A 23690-nucleotide genomic window follows, 5' to 3' on the forward strand; every position below is an offset into this window, starting at 1 on the left:
TACTATCAGGGAGTGAATAATTATTACAAATAAAAGGGTAAAGGATTATTAATTTATTAATAGCACTTTAGCTGCTATTTCTGAACTTCGGCGTGTCTACATACATAGGAGGCTACATTCATGCAAAAGTGTATATATACCTACGTACACCTATGTACATACCTACATGCAAACATACCTACATGTATGCATATCTACATACACACGTGTATGCCTACATCCATACATGTTTATAGATATCCGCATACATACGTGGATGCATAAAAGTCAAATACTTCAAACAGAAAAAAAATTTCAAACATTTGACTTTGAAAAAAAACTAAAAGGTTGAGAATGTCAAAAGAGGAGAGAGAGAGAGAGAGAGAGAGAGAGAGAGAGAGAGAGAGAGAGAGAGAGAGAGAGAGAGAGAGTGATACAGAACGGAGGAGGAAGACGGAGGGAGGGAGGCAAGGAAGGAAGGAAGGCTCAGATAACAATGATATTTCGTTTCTTCGGTGGTGGTGTCTGTGATGGTGGTGGTGGTGGTGGAGGCTCGTGGAACACGTCTTTAATTTATTATTGTTGTTGTTGTTGTTGTGGTTGTCATTGCTTTTGTTTTGTTTATAATTTTACAGTGTGAAGCCATCGAAAAGAGATGACAAGTGTTCACTCACACTCCACTCACCACTAACAAACTCCCAACACTTTTCTCGAGTATTTACGCAAGTAATGTCTTTTCCTTTTCTTTCTTTTTTGTTTTAGTTTATTTTCATTCGTTTTCTTTTTTCTTAATTTTCCATTGTTTTTTTTGTTTTACTTTTACCCTACATTTCTTATTCTTTTTATTGTTTTATTACATTTTTGTCTTTCTACTTTGTTTATCTCTTTTGTTTTTTTTTTCTTTGGCCGTTATCGTTCCGGTTTGTTGTTACATTCTGGTATACATTTCTTCAACTTTTTTTTAATTACAATTATTCATTTAAGTATCATCATCATTATCATCATCATCATTATCATTAATATTAGTATTAATATTATTATCATTATTACTATTATTTTATTTATTACTATCATTCTCTTCTTCAATTTAGAAGCGAGTCAAATTGATAATGAAGACAGCACTTGCAGGTTGTCCTGGGACTTTGGCTGTGCTGTTACTGGTACTATTTACCTCTCGGATTCACACTCAGGTACCAAACACAAGTAAGTATCGTTTGAAAATCAATTCTCGATAACTAACTAATTTATCAATTCCCTTAATCACCCTTTTTTTCCCCACCTCATACCTATCTCTTTTTCTCTTCTTCTTTCTATAGTTTCTCCTTCTTCGCATATAAACTTTACGTCTCCCTTGTTTTGAAATACTCTTTTGCTAGTATTTTGTTTTACACAGCAGACGATAGAGATATCTATACAATGCATTTCTGTAATGTTTAGAATAATTTCTGCATTTTAATTATATATATATTATTAGCATAGCACGTTTGTCTGTTTTTCTTTAATCTCATTCGTATTTCTAAAACAGCAAAATAGAGAATCCAAGAATGTACTTACATATTTGTATATGTGTGTGTGTGTGAGTGTATGTATGCAGGTATGTGTGTGTGCACGCATGCGGATTTGTATATCTGCATATGTATATATGTGTATATGTATATATATATATAAATATCTGTTTATATGCATAATTATGTACACTTACATAAGTGTTTGTATGTGTGTGTGTGTGTGTAAGTGTGTGTGTTTATACATATATGCATGTTTGTGTGCATGCGCACGTGCATATATATACACATGTATGTGCATAAATATCTGTTTATAAACGTATAGTAGCCTTGAATCTGGGTTAGAAACCGGCTCTTTCTCTATTGACAAGGAATCTTGAAATAAAACTGAACATTGACATACATACATACATACATACATACATAAACATACATACGTACTCACATATATGCATGTAAATATACGCATGCATATGTTCAAACATATATACATACAAATATACATGCATGCATGCAAATATACATACATACATATATTACATGCATACATGCATATATAGACATACATACGTACATACAAACACATATATACATACACACATATATGCAAATGTATATACATACGTACGTACATATATACATACAGATATACTGTAATCCCTCGACTATCGCGGGAGTTTCGTTCCACCGCCACCTACCATCGCGATAAGTGAAAATCCACAAAGTAGAAACAGTACTGTATATATTTTTATGTATTATTTTTATAATTTTTATATATTTATTTTATTATAATTGCAAAACAACACCACGGAGGAATCGACGTAAGCTTAAATAATAAACCGCGATAGGTGAACCGCGATAGGTGAACCGCGATAGGTGAACCGCGATAGGTGAACCGTGATAGGCAAACCGCGATATGTGAACCGCGATATGTGAACCGCGATAGGTGAACCGCGATATGGCTAGGGATTAGTCTACTTACGCACATTACATACATTACATACATGCATGCATACATACATACGCGCATACATACATAAATACTTACATACATACATACATACATACATACGCAAACATACATCCATACAGACAAACAGATAGATACATTTCTTTTATTAGCCACACAGGGCTCAACGAAGATGGGACAAATACAATGTAGAGCTTTTCTTTTTGGGAGGGGGAAGGAAGGAAAAAAAAAAAAAAAAAAAAAAAAAAAATTGGTGGTGTCGATCAAAAGGGATCGTAGGAAGGGAAAAAGGGGCAGTTCGATCAAAAGGGATCGAAAAAAAAAGAAAAGGAAAGGCCGATCAATAGGGATCGTGTATCACACAGTAATGTTCTCGTGTAAAAAGAGGGGAGGACAGTTTAGGTTTAGCCGTGGAAGGAAAAGCCCACGGAAAAGACCACGGTAACCTTGGTCAATATTCTCATTGAAGAAACTATAACAGTAAGTGACTCTCTTTTGCCTTTTTGTTTTATTTTTTTTTCTTGTTCATAGGGTTATGCTCAAGATGGCTCCGTCGTTCACACGTGCCATCCTTGCTACATTCACCCATCTTTTTTTGAAGCATTCACTAGACAAGACTTCCCTTTCTACTCTCAACTTCCTCTTCAGGTGATACTTGAAGAAGTTGATGAGAGATTGCCCAGAGAGGAAAGTCTTTGTCTCTAGACCTTTCAGACGCGTCCACCATACACATTCTTTCGCCATAGCCACAAGTACGATGAAAATAGCTCTTCCTTCCCGTTTAAAGGAAGGAGGCGCGACAATATTCACGATAGACTCGGCTGATAGACCGACTCGTCCCACACGCGATAGCAGTTGTTCGACGTAAGCCCACAGCTCGGAAATGGTGGGACACTGTACGAGTGCGTGCAGAACGGTTTCGTCGCTCTGCCGGCATCTCGGACAGGTCGGCCCCGTGTTTCTCGAGCCATGCCTGTAGAGCTTATCCCGAACGGGTAGTGCTTCTCGATAGCACTGCCAGGCCAGGGATCTCTGGAAGTTGTCCATAGGTCCCGGCCCGAAGGTCGTCTTAAACAGGCGGGTCAGGTATTCCTCGTCGACGCCCAGGTTCGCCCCGAGATCGTCGTCGTACCTTCCCTCCACTAATCCACTATAGAATGCGTTAGTTGTGATGCAGTCGCTCAAGGTTGACCCGGGTTGTTGGAGTTGCCGAAGAGCAGCGCGACACTCGCGGTGCCATTCGCCCTTCCTCGGCCTCTTCTTGATCCATGACTGCAGTTCGGTCATGGAGACGAGCTGCGGGAAAGCGCGCCGCACAAACGGTGACCACACCTGTTCACCGCTGTCTACGTAGAGCCGGAGATGTCGCAGTCTCAGCGCGTGTCTGCGCATCATCAACCACGGCATGCCCAGTCCTCCTTTTAACGGGTGTTGGCAGCAAACGGATCGCCTAACCATCGGAACGCTTCCTTTCCACAAGAAGCGGAAGAGGATGCGCTCCAGTTTGGTGATGGTAGGGTCGGGACAAGGAACGACGGTCAGGCGGTAGTAGATGACGGACGCGATGTACGTGTTCGCCACCTCCGCCCGACCTTTCAGGGAAAGCTTCCTCTCGGCCCATTGCCGGGCTAGAGTGGCCACCCTTCTCGTTATCTCGTCCCAGTTCTTCTCCGTTTGGAGGTCTGGACCAAACCAGACCCCGAGCATCTCAACCGGACCGTCAGTCCAACGTCCCACGACGGAGGCGCTACTTGACGGCATGGGGTTGCTTCTCCAGGTGCCGAGCCGCAAGCCCACTGACTTATCCCGGTTGATTTTCGCTCCCGTTACCGCTTCGTAGTCTCTCAGTGTCTCGCCGACAAGCTCGATGTGCTTTTGGCTAGACACTATGACGGTGACGTCGTCCGCGTATGCCGACACGCTCGTCCCGCATCCCAACTCTCGCGGGATGCCCCTCAGCGTCGCCAGCTTCCGCAGTAGTGGCTCGAGAGTCAACACGTACAGAAGCGACGAGAGGGGGCATCCCTGACGGACCGAACGTGCAATGTCGAAGGGTCTTGATAGATGCCCATTGACGCGAACTACCGAACGGATGCCTCTGTACAAGGCAGCCATCCAGCCGCGGAAAATGGGACCGAAGCCGGCTGCTATGAGGACAGCCTCCAAGTATTGATGGTCTACCCTATCGAAAGCTTTCGATTGATCTAAATTGATCAGGGCCCCACCCATGCCAGGTTCCTTAACTACCCTCTCTATGATGTAGCGCATCAGATGGAGGTTGTCATGGATGCTCCTGCCCGGCACCGCGCACGTTTGCGCCTTGCCGATCAGTTTCTCGATGACAAGCGCCAACCGCTTGGCTAACACCTTGGCCAAAATTTTCAAGTCTGCATTGAGCAGAGTGATGGGCCTAAAGTTATCTATGACGTCCCCCTTGTTTGGATCTTTCTTCAGCAGCGTTACGGCTCCTCGACTCACAAAACCGGGAATGCTCCCGTTTTGCTGCCAGTTGCAGTACACCGCCACCAAGACGTCTCCAAACAAGTCTGGCTTACAGTTGTAAAGCTCGTAGGGCAGACCATCCAAACCCGGAGATTTGTCCCTCGAGCATCCCGCCATCGCGTCCCTCACTTCCGCCGCCGTGATGGCACCTTCGCAGCACTCCGCCTCTCTTGCCGAGAGTCGTGGCAGGCTGTGCAGGTAGGCACTGAAGTCCACCCTGCGTTCTCGCTCGCCATTCGTCCCAAACAGTCGAGCAAAGTGCCGCTGAAAGGCCTCACACATTTTGCTTGGCTCGAGCAGTTCGCGCCCCTGTTCGTCCACCAGAGACCGAATGGTGGCTTTGTTGCCCTGTTGCGCCTCCGCCACCCGGGCCTCTCGTGCGGCTCCAACACCTTCGTTTCTTAGAGCACGCATCCTAGCCCTGACAACGCACCCTTCGTGTTTGGCGTTGAAGTGTTGGTCAAGGGCCAACCTCGCCGCCAAAACGTCGGATGCGATGCCACTTCTAATTGCCTCTTCTAGCTTCTTAACTAGTTCACCCTCTACTCTGTTTCTGTCTATGGCTAGTGCTTTGCTATACCTAACCGCTTCTGCTTTTATTGCTCTCTTGAGGGCAAACCACCATTTGTTATTGATGATGGCTCCTGTCAAAGCCCTCTTTACTAACGTGCTAATCCGGTCTCTGAAAACTGGTCTCGACGGGAAAGACGCGTTTAGTTTCCAGTAACCGGAGCCCAGCCTATGTGTCTTATCTAAGTCTAGCGTACACGTCACAAGTTTGTGATCCGTGTAGCTGACTATGTGAAATTGTGGACACCCTATGCTATCTCTATCTACTCTCCTACACAGTATTCTATCTAGATACGATCTCGACGACCCGATGCGGTTTGTCCATGTCCACATTGGCGCATTCGGGTAATCGAGTCGGTACCTGTCAGACAGTTGAAAGCGTCTGAGCAGGTCTTTGAGGCATTTGCATCCCCGTCTATTCCTATCTCTGCCAACATAGTCTAGATGCGTGTCCAAGGTAGCATTCCAATCCCCCACTAAAAGTAAAGGACGAGACGTTCCTAGGAATACTTCTAGACGTCGAAAGAAATCCGGCCTACCTGTTAAAGGTGGTGCGTATACTGATATGAGTCGAAAAGCACACCCATCGCTGCCATCGACATCCAGAACAACCAATCTACCCTCCGGGTCTATGAATACTGTCTTTACTTCGAGATCCAGACTCTTGCGAAAGAGTACCGCCGTGCCACTACCGCCCATTCTCGGCAGACAGGGAGAAAAATAAATGTTAAACTGTCTGCCAAACATGGACGATAGGGCCCGCGTATCATGGAGTCTGGTCTCGCTTATGGCTATGATTTCTAGTTTATGTGACTTTATGTCATTTAGGAGGTACCCTTGTTTCCAAGGGGACCCCAAGCCACGCGCATTTACACAACCAATCTTGAGCATCATTTTGATTTGAGTGTTAAAGTTTTATAAAGAGAGTCACTTACCGTTTGAGAGTTTTTGTGTCTCCTCCTTCGGGTTTTCTTCGAGGAGATCACTATATAGTTTTTTCGCCAGGTATTTTTGGCATTTGCCAACTGCCTTTGGAAAAATAGATTTTAGTGTGTGGTGCAGGGTTGGTGTTATGTGTAGTATTTTGATGTGTTCTGGCGGTGTTGTGTATGGGTGGTTGCTGGTTTTTATGTCTTCGTTTGTTATGTTTGTTTTTGTGTTGATGTATTCCATCAACTCTGAGTTTTTTGTGTTGATGGCAGTGAGCATTGTGTGTGTACTTGCTTTTGGGGTTTTGTTGCTTGTGTTGTAGTTGTGTGTGCTTGTGTTGGTGTCTGGAGTGTTTTCGGGAGTTGTGTATCTCCCTGCTTTGTTTGTGTTTGCTTTTCTTTTCTTGCTCCTTTTCCTCCTTCCTTTCTGGGCTATTTGCCATTCCTCATTACTTTCATCTTCCGACGAAGGTTCTGAGGAATCGGAAGGGGGTAGGGGCAAATTGTGAGCGTCTGTGTGTGCTTGTGTGAGTGGTTGTGTTGCTGTTTTTGTTGGTGCTGATGGCTTGTTATTTGTGTGAGGTGTGTGTGATGTGGGGGAGGGGGAAACAGTCTTGGAATTTTCTTTCTTTTCCCCTGCTTCCTCACTTGTTGTTTTTGCAGATGCTGTTGTCTTCTCAGTTGCCAGTGTTGCTTGTGTTTCTCTTGTTTTGATTGTTGATGGTGGTGTTGGTAGTAGGGTTTTTTTTCCGGGTTTTGGTGGTTGCCCTTGTTGCATTTTTTGGTTGGCGGCGGTTGGGCAACTGTCCTTGAGGTGTGCCTCGCTGCCGCATACATAACAACGTGGCCGCCTTCCTTCCACCACTACATATAACTTGTGGTCCTTTGCCAGTTGGATGTGTGTGGGGATCTTTTGGCACTCCTCTTCAGTGATATGGAGGAGGACTTCGACTTTTTTTCCCCCTTCCCAGTTTTTCTCCTCTGCAGTAGCAATTTCTAATATATTTGCCTCCTCCATTTCGAGGCATATAGAACCTACTATCCACTGTGTTTCCACTTGTGAAGGGACATTCTTTACTGTCACCTTCGTCACTCTCTGTCCAAGATAACTCGGTATCATCACCAAGTCATCTGTGTGGAGAGAGAGTGTTGAAAATTCCTTCGCTAACTGTTCGCTCTTAAAGCGTACTAGGACCGTGGCAAATTTTCGTCCCCAAGTAACATGACTTTGAAAGGGCCATATCGGTTTGAGACAAATCTCAATTTTTTGGGTGGAGAAACTCTCCGGTCGCTTCGTTTTCTTGTTGATAAGTCTGTATGATATGTGCTTCTTGTTTGTATTTTCAATAATTGCTTTTGGTATGTGTATTTGTACAGGGTCACCTTCTTTCGTGAGAAGGGATTTTGTGTCATTGATTTGTTTTTGGGTGAATGTTAATATTGTTCTTTTTTCTTTCGTTGCATCGGCAAAATTTGTTTTTGTGATGCTGGCAGATATGTTGTTTGTGGCGTTTGTGGTGTTGTTTATCTTGTTCGTCTTGTAGTTGTTGATGGTGGTATTGACAGTGGTGTTGGTACTGCCAGGTTCAAAGGTGGTGGTAGTGGCGGCAGAGTTTGTCGAAGTAGTGGTGGTGTTGGTGTTGAAGGTCGGTGTCCTGTTGTTGTTGCTGTTGTTATTGTCACTGGTAGTAGCAGTGGTGAGGACAGTGGTCGTGTTAGCAAGGACATTTGTGTCGTTGTCGTTGTTGTTGCTGTTGTTGTTGTTGTCTTTGTCGTTGTTGTTGTTGTTGTCACTGGTGACGGTGGCAGGCAAGACTGCTGTAGCAGCAGAGTTTGTACACGTGATGGTGGTAGTGGTGGTGGTTGAGGCAGCAGCAGTTGACTCAGAATCATTGCTCTTCTTCATCACTTGTCTGCGTTCATGCGGAACGGCATTAAGTGTTTTCGCCTCTGGCATTAGGAGCGGGAAGTCGGCCTCGTTGAAAACCTTAGCCATATTCGTTTTAAAGAATATGGCTAGGAACGAGGAAGATATGTTTGAATTTTTGGAAATAAGGCTCTAAATAGAGCTATTTCCGATTTGAAAAATATATGTTCACGAAGTATTTTGTGTTATACACAACTTATACAAAATTTTAAAACAAAATAGGTCTTTTAAGAGGTGAAAAATGCAACTTACATGGGAGCCGATGTGTCTACCGTCCGTCCAGATAGATAGATAGATAGATAGACGGACGGACGGACGGACAGACAGACAGACAGACAGACAGACAGACAGACAGATATATTTAATCTATTTTAAGGTGCACACCCACACACACACACATGTACACATACGCTTATATACCTATGCAGGCACACACACTTATCCATACGTCCACACCCACAGACACACATTGGCATTCGACATACATTAAACACTCGGCCGTGCTAAGGAAGTCACTTCTGCTTGGTCCACTCCCTGCTAGAAGCAGCAGCTAAAATCCATCTGATAGCACGTTGTACTGTCGAAGAGATGAAAGACACTGTGGATTGTGTCACCCTAAATACACTGTCTTGTAAAATAGGATGTGGTGGTTACGGTTGTAACGGCTTTCATCCTAAGACTGTTTGATAAAGGTGTACCTGGATAAACAGGGATTAAACGTTAGTCGTGTGATTGCATATATAAGTATCAATGTGTGTGTGTGTGTGTATGTAAGTATAGATAACACATTATATCATAATGCGACGGGGGAAGCGAGTTGGCAGAATTGTTAACGCGCCGGACAAAATGTTTAGCGACATTGCTACCGGCTTCAAGTTTTGAGTTCAAATTCTGCCTTTGTCGATTTACTCTTCATCCTTTCTGGGTCAATAAAATAAATACCATTTGAGCTCTGGGGTCGGTGTAATCGACTTGACCCAGCCCCTTAAAATTTCCGGCCTTGCGCCAAAATTAGATAGAATTATATTGCAATGCGACGAATTGGCAGTGTCGTTAGAACATCGGACGAAATACCTAACAGTGTTTATTCCGGTTTCTTACGTCCGGAGTTCAGATCCCGCAGATGTCATCTTTACCTTTAATTCTTCCGGGGGTCGATAAATAAAGGACCATCCTAGGACGATGAACTGGCGGGATCGTTAGAGTGTCTGATTGGATCATTTCCTATATTTGTTTCGACTCCCAGCGTTCTGATTTCAAAGCCCTTACTTGGCCTCCTCCCATCATAGACTTAACCCATTCGTGCCGAAATTTTTCTAGTGAATGAAATTGCCTGAAAATTTACAGATACTATTATTTTGACCCAAATAACAACTGAGAAAAAATTCATTGAAATGCGTTTGATTCAGACTGCATACGCGTTAAGAACATGTTTCATTCTTTGATACAAATCATACTCAAATCACAATTTGTATCAAGTATTTGTTTTATACCCTTATAAATCAAGGGTCAGTTTAAACGGACGATCGGCATGAATGGGTTAATCTTTTACCCAGTTCACAGCACGATTAAATGGAACTTAGGGACATTCAATGGAGTTCAGTCTATCTCAAGCATTTGGACCAGGTGTCTCCGGTTTGAGGATATCTTCTTCCCTTCCTTGCTCGGGGCCGGGTTAAGACTCATAGAGGTCTTAAGCACTTAAAACATTTCAGTGCCGCCATAAATATGTAATTCAAATCATAGATAATAAATCATAAAATAATTCTTATTTTTTCAAAATGAAACAAAACTAACGGTAAGATGGGAAAAAATGTTTATTTCTGCCTATTTCCACTTTTATATTCGAAAAGTTTTCTCGTACTTTTTTATATTGCATTATATAAATTATATATAATAAATTATATCATTGTTTTGAAGAAAATTGTTCATTGCTTGAAAAATATTGGTTAAGTTTAATAGAATTTAATATGCACTCAGTGCATGAAGTGTCATAATTGGGATCAAGGCTCAATGAAGATCCCTCCACAGGAGCTAACTTAAAAGCCGCCCGATAGTATCAAACATAATAAATGTGAATGTCAATATGTCACACTTTTTCCATCTTAATAAATCATTTCTACTGGAAGCACGAGGCCTCAAATTTTGGGGGAAGGGATTAATTCGATTACATCGACCCCAATGCTCAAGTGGTACTTCTTTTATCGACCCAGAAAGGCTGAAAGGCAAATTCAACCTCGGCGGAATTTTGAACTGAGAACGTAAAGACGGACGAAATGCCGCTTGGCATTTTCTCCGGCGTGCTACCAATTCTGCCAGTTTGCCCGCCTTAGTCCTAAACCAATTAAGTCCGGTAGACCAGGGCAAACCCCGGACAAAGCATCAACAAAAATACAATAACAACAGCAGCAAAAGCAACAACGACAGCAACAACAACAACAACAACAATAATATATTGAAGCGTATGTGATTAAGGTTTTGAAGCATTTTTTTTTCTTGTTCTTTAGAGAAATTCTATCAGTCGTTGTAATTAATAAATCAACTTTGGAGGAATGAAATGTCAAGTAGACTCAGACAGGATATTTATAAAACCTAATCCAACTCTGTGCCTTGCAGTAAGCGCCGAACTAAGCGCTTTTTCGTGACTATCACTTAATAAATAGGGAAGGAAATCGGAACTCGTGACTTCCATGTATTTTTCGTGTGTCTGAGAACGAAAAGAAAGTATTTCTATTAAGGAAGAAGAAGAAAAAAAGAAAGACTGCTATATAACCGGTCAAGCCGTGTAGGCATGTAGGTGCCAAAATTGTGTCATTGACTGTGGCTGATGTACCAGTATCTGGTGACTCTGGTGGGAATAGAGAGATTATTGGGGAACAAATAGTAAGACAGTTGCTAATGGAGTCGGAAGGAGGAGAATGACTTTATTGAAAGGCCATTCTGTCATTCGGCAACAAAGGGATCGCTGAGAGATAAGTGTCACATACAGAGGTAGGTAGAAAGCTGTTGAGCTTGGCGAAGACGTGAGAGAAAGAAAGAAAGATAGATAGAGAAAGAGTGAGAGACAGAGAGACAGCGATACAGAAAGAGAGGGGGAAAAGCATATCAAGTAACAAGTGACAATCACAGCAATATGGCCGAGGGGAAATTCCTTCGCGGAATGTTCTTCATACTAAATGCATAATTTACGTTAGAGTTGTAGTAAAGATCGACCAACTGAGATTATCGAAGCAATCACTAGGTTTATTTTTTACTTGTTTCGGTCAATGCGGCCATACTGGGGCACTGCATAGAAGAGCTTTCAGTCAAACAAATCGAGTCCTAGGATTTTTTTTCCTTCTTAAAGTCGTGGAACTTATTCTATAATTTTACTGAACTACTAGGTCACAGAGACGTAAACATTCGTTGTTAAGAGCTGGTAGGATATACACGCAGACACACACGCATACACACATGTATATATACGACGGGCTTCTTTCAGTTTTCATCTGCCAAATCCACCCACAAGGTCGGCCCGGGGCTACAGTAGAAGACACTCAGGGTGCTACGGAATAGAATTGAACCTGGGACCATGTCACTGGGAAGCAAACTTCTTTATTTCATAAAATTGACTATGCAGCCTTACAAAGATGAAGAGTGCTGCGGACTGGACAAAGACACAATGATAATGGAATGAAAAAAAATGGTTGGTGGGAGAAGCAGACAACGCCCGCCGATTGTTGCTTCTCGAAAACGTTGTTCTCTTAACCCCCCCCCCCCCCCCCAACAAAACAAAATGTGGTACTGAACCTCTTACCTCAATTCAAAGAATGGACGCAATTGTCCTTACAAATTTACAAATTGAGGCACTGAGCCTCTTACCAAAAATACAAATTCAAATTGAGGCACTAAGGCCTCTTACCTTTCCGACCAGGTTATATGCCTCCTGCAGGCAATCCTGCAGTTCCAAGTCGGGGCTCCAAAAAGCAAACCTATATCGATCCTTAGGAAAGGAGTCCATCACCCTGAACATATCATCCTCCGTTATGACCTCCGGCCCTCTAGCTTCTTCACATAGCTCTATACAGCTCCTCTCCTATGAAAGAAGATCACAAAATCATCCTTCATCACACTGGGAGGGGCCACAGTTTCCTCCGTCGGTGGCACAATTCCCACCGACAAGGTTTCAGGACTTGCCAGCAGTGTACTACTAACCGCCGGCAATGTCCCATTCTTCGTCTTTTTCTCTCTTTTTTTCTCCCTTGTGCTACGGGAGGGTGTATTCCTCCGCTTTATCCGGAGGATGTTCCCTTCCTTCTGCAGCTCTGGGGTCCTTCGGTGGGCAACCATTGTTGCCTACCTTCTTCCTTTTCCCTCTTTTTCGAGGAGGTCTCCACCTCCTCGACTGCCTCCATCTCTCCCTCCAAAGAGGAAAGTGCTATTGTTTTAATGAGACACTAGGAATTGCTGAGAGCAGAGAGATACCTGTTTCGATTTCAACTGCAAAATAAAATCCTCTCCTCTAACATCACCAATAGATATTAGGGAGTGGAGGGAGTCTCCAGTGTCACAAATGTCTCTTTGCTTTCGCCTTTAAACTTTTCTTCTTCACTTGGGTTTGAATGTATGCATATATGTGGCTCTGTGTGTGTGTGTGGGTGTGCGTATGTGCACGTATGTATATATGAATATATGTATGTACGCATGTATAGACGCAAATGTATGCTGTGACTAAATATGCATTTGAAGCGTCCTTCCTCGGGAGTCCTTCCTCCAGCCTTAACTCAACCAGTTCTTCCTCTCTCATTGATGCTTATATCGATGTTTGTACATCATGATACCTAGCTCATTTCCCTTTCTCTCGCTGTCTCCCCCTCTCTCTCTCCCGCTATATATTAATACATATATATATATACACCTCCAGCCCTTCCTCAATTTCCTCTCTCTGATTCATCGATGTGAAATTAGCAGTGTTATGTTTAAAAAGCTGTGTTATTAATCCTTGTTTGTCTTCCAAACTCACAGTTCCACGAGATAACGCCTTCTTCCCAACTGTTACCTTTTACAACATCCAAACTGTCAAAACTACCTGTCATATTTTGCTATCAACATTTACCTGAATCCACAATCTATTGTCAAAATTATATTTTCATTAAGACAGAACTAATTTAGGTTTATGTATTTGGCTAATACCAGGCACCTCGTCTGTGTTTTCGAAATGGGCTGGGTCGTAGCTAAGATACAACTTTTACGCCGTTGCCCGGCTTCAAAACAACTTCTACTTTACAATCAAATGTAATTTCCTGTAGTAGCAGCAGCAGCAGCAGTAGCAGCAGTAGTAGTAGTAGTAGTAATAGTAGTGGTGGTGGTGGTGGTGGAGTTTGTGGTGGTGACGGTGATGGCGGTGGTGTTGCTGTTAGTGGTGGTTGTGCAATGGCGGCCGCAGTAGCAGCAACAGCAATATCATCATCATCAGCAGCAGTAGCAGCAGCAGTAGCAGCAGCAGCAGCAGCAGCAGTAGTAGTAGTAGTAGTAGTAGTAGTAGTAATTTGTTGTTCTTGCTATAGTGTGGGTGTTTGTGGTCGTATTGGCTGTAGTACCAACAGTGGTGTGGTACGAGAGATTAGTCGTGTGGCGATTATTAATGGGGTGCGTCGAAGCCATCGCCAAAGAGCACTGTGGCTAAAGTAGGTTGAATGCCCAGTCAGCCGTGCCCAATCCATAGCTGCGTCCAGTCCGCTCGTTCCGGTACTGAAGACACGTGATCTGGTGGTCAGAGATGATTGGTTAATAACCATAAGATCTTGGTTTCAGTTCTTAGCTCGAGCGGTGCATTGCATCTGACACATCCTCGATGCTCCGCTGACTTACGGGTGTGTGGGGAGGGGCAGAGGGTATCGATGTCTCATCGCCATTACATAGGCCCCTAAAACAATTAGCGAAAGCATCGTACCAAACAGAAACGGATCCCATAAAATTCAAATGTTCACTGGACAAATTTCTTCAAAAAATCCCGGACCAACCTCCTACACCCAGATATGTCTAAAACTATAATAACTTTGTTAGAGTGGGCCATGATGCCCCATATATGACTAAAAGGCTTTACCACGTGGTGCTGTTAACTTCGACATGGCCTGGGCCTATACTGGCCGAAACCTATCAAAGTTATCAAAGTTACCTTTACAAGCTATGACCCCAATGAGCTTCATGCGATTCTTGGAAGTGTAGTCTATTCTTAGCTACAATAACGGCAACATGGATTTCTTCCATCTTCTTGCTCTGTTAGAGTATTTGAGAAAAATTATATCAATGTGTCCAACTGGTTAAAATTCTATTTATATTTTTACGCAGCTGAGGATAGCCTTGCATTTAAACTGATGTAATAATTGCATTGTTCAGTTAAATGGAGGTGCTTGAAACAGTCGTACTGCATCACCTCTGGATATCCTGTTGCTTCTTTTGATTTTATTCACCTTACTTCGAGCTGTGCAGATAATACCAGACTGACTCGGTGCTTCAACTTGAGTACCCAATTCAACTGAATCTCAAATAGATGAATATATATATATATATATATATATATATATATATATATATATATATATATATATATATGTATATATATATTAGTGTTTATATGTGTGTCTTTGTGTTTGTGTTTGTCCCCTCTCCCACAGTTTGAAAACCAATGTTGGTGTGTTTGCGTCCCCGTAACTTAGCGACTAACAGTATAAGTGCCAGGCTTAAAAAAAGTACTGGGGATCGTTTCATTTGACTAAAAATTCTCCATGGTGGTGTCCCAGCATGGCCACAGTCTAATGACTGAAACCAGTAAAAGGTAAAATATGGAAGATAGAAGATGTATGGGGGGAGAGAGAGAGAGAGAGAGAGAGAGAGAGAGAGGGGGGGGGAGAGAGAGAGAGGGAGAGAGAGACAGAGAGAGAGAGAGAGAGAGAGAGAGAGAGAGAGAGAGAGATAGAAAGAGAGAGAGAGAGATGGCTGGATGGATGGGTAGATAGATAGACAGATCGAGAGATAGATAGACAGATAAAGAGAGAGAGATGAATGGATAGATAGATCGATGGATAGACAGACAGACAGATAGATAGATACATTTCTTTTATTAGGCACACAGGGCTCAACGAAGATGGGACAAATACAATGTAGAGCTTTTCTTTTGGAGAGGGGAAAAAAGAAAAAAAGTGGTGGTGTCGATCAAAAGGGATCGTAGGAAGGGAAAAGGGGGAGTTCGATCAAAAGGGATCGAAAAAAAAAAAAAAGGAAAGGCCGATCAATAGGGATCGTGTATCACACAGTAATGTTCTCGTGTAAAAGAGGGGAGGACAGTTTAGGTTTAGCCGTGGAAGGAAAAACCTACGGAAAAGACCACGGTAACCTTGGTCAATATTCTCATTGAAGAAATTATAACAGTGACTCTCTTTTGCCTTTTTGTTTTTTTTTTCTGGTTCATAGGGTTATGCTCAAGATGGCTCCGTCGTTCACACGTGCCATCCTTGCTACATTCACCCATCTTTTCTTGAAGCATTCACTAGACAAGACTTCCCTTTCTACTCTCACCTTCCTCTTCAGGTGATACTTGAAGAAGTTGATGAGAGATTGCCCAGAGAGGAAAGTCTTTGTCTCTAGACCTTTCAGACGCGTCCACCATACACATTCTTTCGCCATAGCCACAAGTACGATGAAAATAGCTCTTCCTTCCCGTTAAAAAGGAAGGAGGCGAGACAATATTCACGATAGGGTCGGCTGATAGACCGACTCGTCCCACACGCGATAGCAGTTGTTCGACATAAGCCCACAGCTCGGAAATGGTGGGACACTGTACGAGTGCGTGCAGAACGGTTTCGTCGCTCTGCCGGCATCTCGGACAGGTCGGCCCCGTGTTTCTCGAGCCATGCCTGTAGAGCTTATCCCGAACGGGTAGTGCTTCTCGATAGCACTGCCAGGCCAGGGATCTCTGGAAGTTGTCCATAGGTCCCGGCCCGAAGGTCGTCTTAAACAGGCGGGTCAGGTATTCCTCGTCGACGCCCAGGTTCGCCCCGAGATCGTCGTCGTACCTTCCCTCCACTAATCCACTATAGAATGCGTTAGTTGTGATGCAGTCGCTCAAGGTTGACCCGGGTTGTTGGAGTTGCCGAAGAGCAGCGCGACACTCGCGGTGCCATTCGCCCTTCCTCGGCCTCTTCTTGATCCATGACTGCAGTTCGGTCATGGAGACGAGCTGCGGGAAAGCGCGCCGCACAAACGGTGACCACACCTGTTCACCGCTGTCTACGTAGAGCCGGAGATGTCGCAGTCTCAGCGCGTGTCTGCGCATCATCAACCACGGCATGCCCAGTCCTCCTTTTAACGGGTGTTGGCAGCAAACGGATCGCCTAACCATCGGAACGCTTCCTTTCCACAAGAAGCGGAAGAGGATGCGCTCCAGCTTGGTGATGGTAGGGTCGGGACAAGGAACGACGGTCAGGCGGTAGTAGATGACGGACGCGATGTACGTGTTCGCCACCTCCGCCCGACCTTTCAGGGAAAGCTTCCTCTCGGCCCATTGCCGGGCTAGAGTGGCCACCCTTCTCGTTATCTCGTCCCAGTTCTTCTCCGTTTGGAGGCCTGGACCAAACCAGACACCGAGCAACTCAACCGGACCGTCAGTCCAACGTCACACGACGGAGGCGCTACTTGACGGCATGGGCTTGCTTCTCCAGGTGCCGAGCCGCAAGCCCACTGACTTATCCCGGTTGATTTTCGCTCCCGTTACCGCTTCGTAGTCTCTCAGTGTCTCGCCGACAAGCTCGATGTGCTTTTGGCTAGACACTATGACGGTGACGTCGTCCGCGTATGCCGACACGCTCGTCCCGCATCCCAACTCTCGCGGGATGCCCCTCAGCGTCGCCAGCTTCCGCAGTAGTGGCTCGAGAGTCAACACGTACAGAAGCGACGAGAGGGGGCATCCCTGACGGACCGAACGTGCAATGTCGAAGGGTCTTGATAGATGCCCATTGACGCGAACTACCGAACGGATGCCTCTGTACAAGGCAGCCATCCAGCCGCGGAAAATGGGACCGAAGCCGGCCGCTATGAGGACAGCCTCCAAGTATTGATGGTCTACCCTATCGAAAGCTTTCGATTGATCTAAATTGATCAGGGCCCCACCCATGCCAGGTTCCTTAACTACCCTCTCTATGATGTAGCGCATCAGATGGAGGTTGTCATGGATGCTCCTGCCCGGCACCGTTCACGTTTGCGCCTTGCCGATCAGTTTCTCGATGACAAGCGCCAAATAGATAGATAGATAGAGAGAGAGAGAGAGATGAACGGATGGATGGAGAGATCGATTGATAGACAAGTAGATAGATGGATAGATAGACATATAGATAGATATTTATATATGAATGGATCAATAGATAGACTGAGAGAGAGGGGAGAGGGAGAGGGAGAGAGAGGGGAGGGGGAGAGAGAGGGGAGAGGGAGAGGGAGATAGAGGGGAGGGGGAGAGAGAGGGGAGAGGGAGAGGGAGAGAGAGGGGAGAATGGAGAGAGGGGAGAGAGAGAGAGAGGGGAGAGTGGGGAGATAGATAGATAGATAGATAGATAGATAGATAGATAGATAGATATGTGTGTATGTATATATGTGTTACGTATATACACAGACACACACACGGAAGAAAAGCAAGTTTCATTCCCGATTTAGGAAACGGTGAGGAAAGTTAAACTAAATAGGTGAGTAAATAAATATACATTGGCGAACTCCATCACGTCACAAAGGTGAATAGCAGAAACGTTTACAAATGCTATGCAGTAATGTACGGGGAGCTGAGTTGCTTTACATTTTAAAAACGTCACGCCGTATAAAACAAATACAATTTAAAGCAGCCGTTGGTTTCTTTTTGCTTTTTCTTTGATCGCCTAATTAACGCCAAGAAATGATATTGTCACCCACAAACCTCGTCTTCATTACATTACAATCTGCCTTTTTTTTTTGTTTGTCTACATAAAAATAGCTCGTATGTCGTTACTGTTAACTGCAAGTCAGTCAAGATGGATACACATGCAGTGACGTATCGACAGTGTGTGCCACCTGGGGCAGCCCTTGAGCTCTCCGCTCTCTCTCACCACCACCACCGACACCGGGATCTCGAGCCCATCGAGGTTTATGCGGCAGGTTCGAAAGTGCCGTCCCCGAAAAGTTTCTCACGATGCGAACCGTCTTTCTCGTTCCCTCCAGGGCCGTTACAAGATTTGAAAGCTAGGGGAAGCGAGCACTTAAAAAAAAAAGGAGCCGTGGCACATACGAAACAATGTTTAACTCATTGATTACACGTTTTACAAAAAAACACCAATTCTGAAAAACGTGTTCGGTGAGTTGCGGTCGCTGAACCTGCGTTGAGATTTCCTCGTTGGTTCGTGGCCATGGAGGGGAATCAATGGGTTGATTCGAACTTAAAACACACATGACGATTATTGATTTTCATCTGAATTATGAAACTGCTCTTAAAAAAGGGAGGTTAAATGTAGATTATCTTGTTAGGTTGTAATCCAGTTAAGTTCAAATCTAATCTTTCGTTGGAATAATAGATAGTTTCAAATTTTTGCGCAAGGCCAGCAGTTTTGGGGCGGGGCTAAGTCGAGCGACCCCAGTGCTCACCTGAAACTTATTTAATTAACCCCAAAAGGATGAAAGGTAAAGTCGACACCCGCAGAACTTAAAACTCAGAGTGTAATGATGGACGAAATGCTGATAAGCATTTTCCGCAGCGAGGTAACGATTCTGCTAGCTCACCGCTTTCTCTGTCTCTGTCTCTGTCTCTCTCTCTGTCCGTCTGTCTCTAGTTATCTATCTATGTGTGTGTGTGTGTGTGTGTGTGCGCGCGCGCACGTGTGTACGTATGTATCTGTACTCTTTTACTTGCTTCAGTCATTTGACTGCGGTCGTGCTGGAGCACCGCCTTTAATCGAGCAAATTGACCCCAGGACTTATTCTATGTGAGCCTATTACTTATTCTATCGGTCTCTTTTGCCGAACCGCTAAATTACTGGGACGTAAACACACCACCACCGGTTGTCGAGCGATGTTGTGGGGACAAACGCAGACACACACACACACACACACACACATATATATATATATACATATATACGTCGGGCTTCTTTCAGTTTCCGTCAACCAAATCCACTCACAAGGTTTTAGTCGGCCCGAGGCTATAGTAGAAGACACTTGCCCAAGGTGCCACGCAGTGAGACTGAACCTGGAACCATGTGGTTGGTAAGCAAGCTACTTACCACACAGCCACTCCTGTATTCCATATCAGATAGATAGATAGATAGATAGATAGATAGATAGGTAAATAGATAGATACATTTCTTTTATTAGCCACACAGGGCTCAACGAAGATGGGACAAATACAATGTAGAGCTTTTCTTTTTGGGAGGGGGAAGGAAGGAAAAAAAAAAAAAAAAAAATTGGTGGTGTCGATCAAAAGGGATCGTAGGAAGGGAAAAAGGAGCAGTTCGATCAAAAGGGATCGAAAAAAAAAGAGAAAAGGAAAGGCCGATCAATAGGGATCGTGTATCACACAGTAATGTTCTCGTGTAAAAAGAGGGGAGGACAGTTTAGGTTTAGCCGTGGAAGGAAAAGCCCACGGAAAAGACCACGGTAACCTTGGTCAATATTCTCATTGAAGAAACTATAACAGTAAGTGACTCTCTTTTGCCTAACCAAATCACAGAAGTGTGTAAAGAAAAAAACAAAGGAAAGGAAAGCATTTCTATTCATCATAATAACAGACAGGATAAGAGAGGACTGTTAAGAAATAACAAGTGAAAATGGCAGTTTTTGTGAGTTCTTAAAAAACTAAGATCATTCTATTATGATATGTTTCAGTTTTAACAGAAGATCAAAGAAGTTAAACTCATCATTATTATTTTATGGTCACTACTTCATGCTGGCATGGTGTGGGACACACACACACACAGAGTCCAAATTTACAGAAAGCAAAAGACAAAGACAGGTGAGGGAACAACAAGCAAGTGTATTAGTTTGATACTTGGGAAGAAAATATATATATAAATATATATGTGTGTGTGTGTGTGTGTATATATGTATATCTATCTCTCTATCTCTATGCATGATGTGTTTCTACACAGCTTCTGCCCACAAAATTCACTCATAAGGCATTGGTCACCTGGATTTATAGTTGAAGACACTTCCTCAAGGTGCCATGCAGTGGGACTGAACCCAAATCCACTTGGCTGCAAAACAAGCTTCATACACACATGCACACACATGTATGTGTGTGTTTGTGTATGGACTTGTATGTACCATCATCATCTTTATAATGTCCACTGTTCCATGCTTGCATGGGTTAGATGAAATTTGATGAGGTAGATTATAACCGGGTGCTCTTCCTGTCACCAACCCTCACTTGTATCTAAGCAAGGTAATATTTCCCCTATGGCCAGACATGATTTCATGGAATGATGCCACTTGTATGGCAGTGATACTTGTTTAGAACTATTATGTGATGTGAAGATGAGAAACTCACACATACACACTGTAGTATATACACACACATACATACTATAAGCATCACTCAGTTTCTGTCTACCAGACCTAGTCATAAGTCTTTGGTTGGCCCAGGGTTATAGTAGAACCTTGCTCAAGATGCCATGCAGTGAGATGCAGCCTGAAAGTAAGTGGTTGGGAAATAAACTTCTTAATCATACAGTCATGCTTTCATCTAAAACAATTATAAATAATAAAAATAATACTTTCTACTATAGGCAAAAGGACTGAAATTGTGGGGGAGGATGCTAGTTGATTACATCGACCTCAATGCATAACTGGTACTTATTTTATTGACCTTGAAAGGATGAAAGGCAAAGTTGGTCTTGGTGGAATTTGAACTCAACATAAGATTAATGGTAATAATAATTGTTGTTGTTTCAAATTTCGGCACAAGTCCAGCAATTTTAGTGGGTAAGCTGATTACACTGAACCCAGTGCTCAACTGGTATTTTATTGGTCCCAAAAGAATGAAAGGTAAAACTGACCCCAGTGGAATTTGAACTCAGAACATAAAGAAGTGGAAGAAATGCTGCTAAGCATTTTGTCTGCAAATAATAATAAAAATCATACCTGAGAAGGCTTCAGGGTATATTTTGTTTAATCTCTGTTTCAGATTTCTGAAAATAAATAAATAAATAAAAAGACTTACACATAAGAACTTGGAATATTTTTCTTCTGATCCTCTTGTAGGAATCATTAGTTACTGAATTTTTATTATTTGTTACACTGCTGCACATCATATCATCATCATCATTTAACATCCATTTTCCATGTTGGCACGGGTTGGGTGGCTTGTCAGGAATTGGGCAAGGCCAGGGGCTGCACCAGGTTTCATAGTCTGTTTTGGCTTGATTTCTGGGTTATTTCTCTTCATCCCCTAATGCCAGCATAGAAGATGGATCTTAAACATTACTGGTGTGTGTGTGTGTGTGTGTGCGCGCCTCTCATCTGGGTATCATGTAATAGTCATAAATAAGTGTCACTATTGTACAAGGTATGTCATTTGTCTCCAATCTTTCATAAAAACATGTCTGGCCATGAGGAAATATTGTTTTGTTTAGGAACATGCAAGGGCTAGCAACAAGAAGGGCATCTTGGCCTTAGAAAATCTGCCTCAACAAATTCTATCTGACTCATAGAAGCATTTAACTCATCACCATCAACATTATCTAGCTGCATTGAAAAATTATATCATTCAACTCATAACTGACAAGAGTAAATCTTTACACTTTTGACTTAGTTCTTTCCTACCCCATCATGTGCCTGGTGTAAATAGATAGATAGATAGGTAAATAGATAGATAGATACACACGCACCCACACTCACACACACACACACACACATATGCAAGCACACGTACTCACACGTTTTCTCTTTTAATCTCTATCTCTCTCTATGGCTCATGTGAGCACCCGCACCCACACATTCCACCGTCTCTTCCCCTCTCCCTCACTTTCGTTCTGGCCCTCACTTTCCATCTCTCTCTCCCTCTCAAAATTTATCTATCTATCTATCTCTCTGACACACACGCACTCACGTACACACCTATACACTAGTGTTTTCTCCCACGCTCCCTCAGACTTTTCTCTCTCTCTGTCCCCCTCTCTCTCCCTCTCTCTTCCTCTCTCTCTCCCCTCCAACTCCTCCCTAATCCATTCACTACCACCTTCACTCACCCGCCACGTCTACGAACAGTCTGGTTCAGACGGTTCGTCTCCATTGACAGTTATGTGACAAATAATGGTGAAGGAAGCGACGTGGTTTGGAGAGACAGAGAAAGAGAAGGGAAGGAAGGAATGAAGGGTGGTCGCCTTAATACATATATACTGTACGTGACATATATGGGACGTGGAAACTGCTACAACAATAACTACAACACCAACAACGAATGCAACGAGTTTTACAATAACCACAACAAGACCACAAAACCAACGACCAGAGAGAGAGAGAGAGAGAGAGAGAGAGAGAGAGAGAGAGAGAGAGAGAGAGAGAGAGAGAGAGAGAGAGAGAGAGAGAGAGAGAGTCCATTACTACCACAATGACCACCACGGTCCTTCTACGTCATGTTACTTGTCACAGTAGATTGCAGCAGAAAGGAATTATTATCCCTCCTACACTCTCCAACTATCTCAGTCCGTTGTTTGCTGGTCGGTTGATTACATCATTCAGTGTCGTTGTTGACGATATTGTTTAGACCCGCATAAGACTCTGACCTAGCAAACCTGTGATCAAAGCTACGACAGACTTGACTCTAACCGTATTTTTTGTATATTAGGAACCATTCTTTTTAAGACAGTCGAACTTTGCTGATTTTTTGTGGTTATCCTACACCCGTGATAGAATGAGAACTGTATCCCAAATGCTGGGGTTCAACTTCTGGATTGGAAGTAGTAAGTTTCAAGATAAATACACTCACAGAATTAAGGAGAGATTCCAAAAAAAAAAAAAAAATACTTGAAAGATTATGATTGGTACTAGAAAATAACTGCGTTTTCTTTGGTAACCAGTATTATCTACAAATATAAGACAGCAATAGATACGAAAATCGCACCAATGTTTTGCAACACTAATAATGAAATTCTTTGAAGAAAAAGTATGCCTTATCCTGAATTAGTTTTGATCAGCATTTCCAATCCTATTTAAAAGGAAACTGGAAAAGATTCTTTGATGACATTTTCATCCACCTGATCAGAAATAAGGGATCTAAATTGACAGATCACGTTAAAATACATAAACAAGAAATCAAGGAT

At 43.3% G+C, this 23690-nt stretch overlaps 1 protein-coding gene across 1 annotated transcript in view; it reads left to right on the top strand.

Annotated features, from left to right (window-relative positions):
- Positions 1 to 577: 577 nt before the first annotated feature.
- Positions 578 to 23690, top strand: part of LOC106882178 (low-density lipoprotein receptor-related protein 2-like) — a 228340-nt gene continuing 205227 nt past the window's right edge. Inside the window, exons 1-2 of the mRNA XM_089356330.1 lie at positions 578 to 705; positions 1071 to 1182. Coding sequence (XP_089212456.1) covers positions 1089 to 1182 — 94 coding nt within the window. The 5' untranslated portion in view covers positions 578 to 705; positions 1071 to 1088. The remainder of the gene's footprint in view (positions 706 to 1070; positions 1183 to 23690) is intronic.

This window comes from Octopus bimaculoides, chromosome 8 (genome assembly GCF_046866305.1).
Source record: "Octopus bimaculoides isolate indiv1 chromosome 8, ASM4686630v1, whole genome shotgun sequence".
Taxonomy (NCBI): domain Eukaryota; kingdom Metazoa; phylum Mollusca; class Cephalopoda; order Octopoda; family Octopodidae; genus Octopus; species Octopus bimaculoides.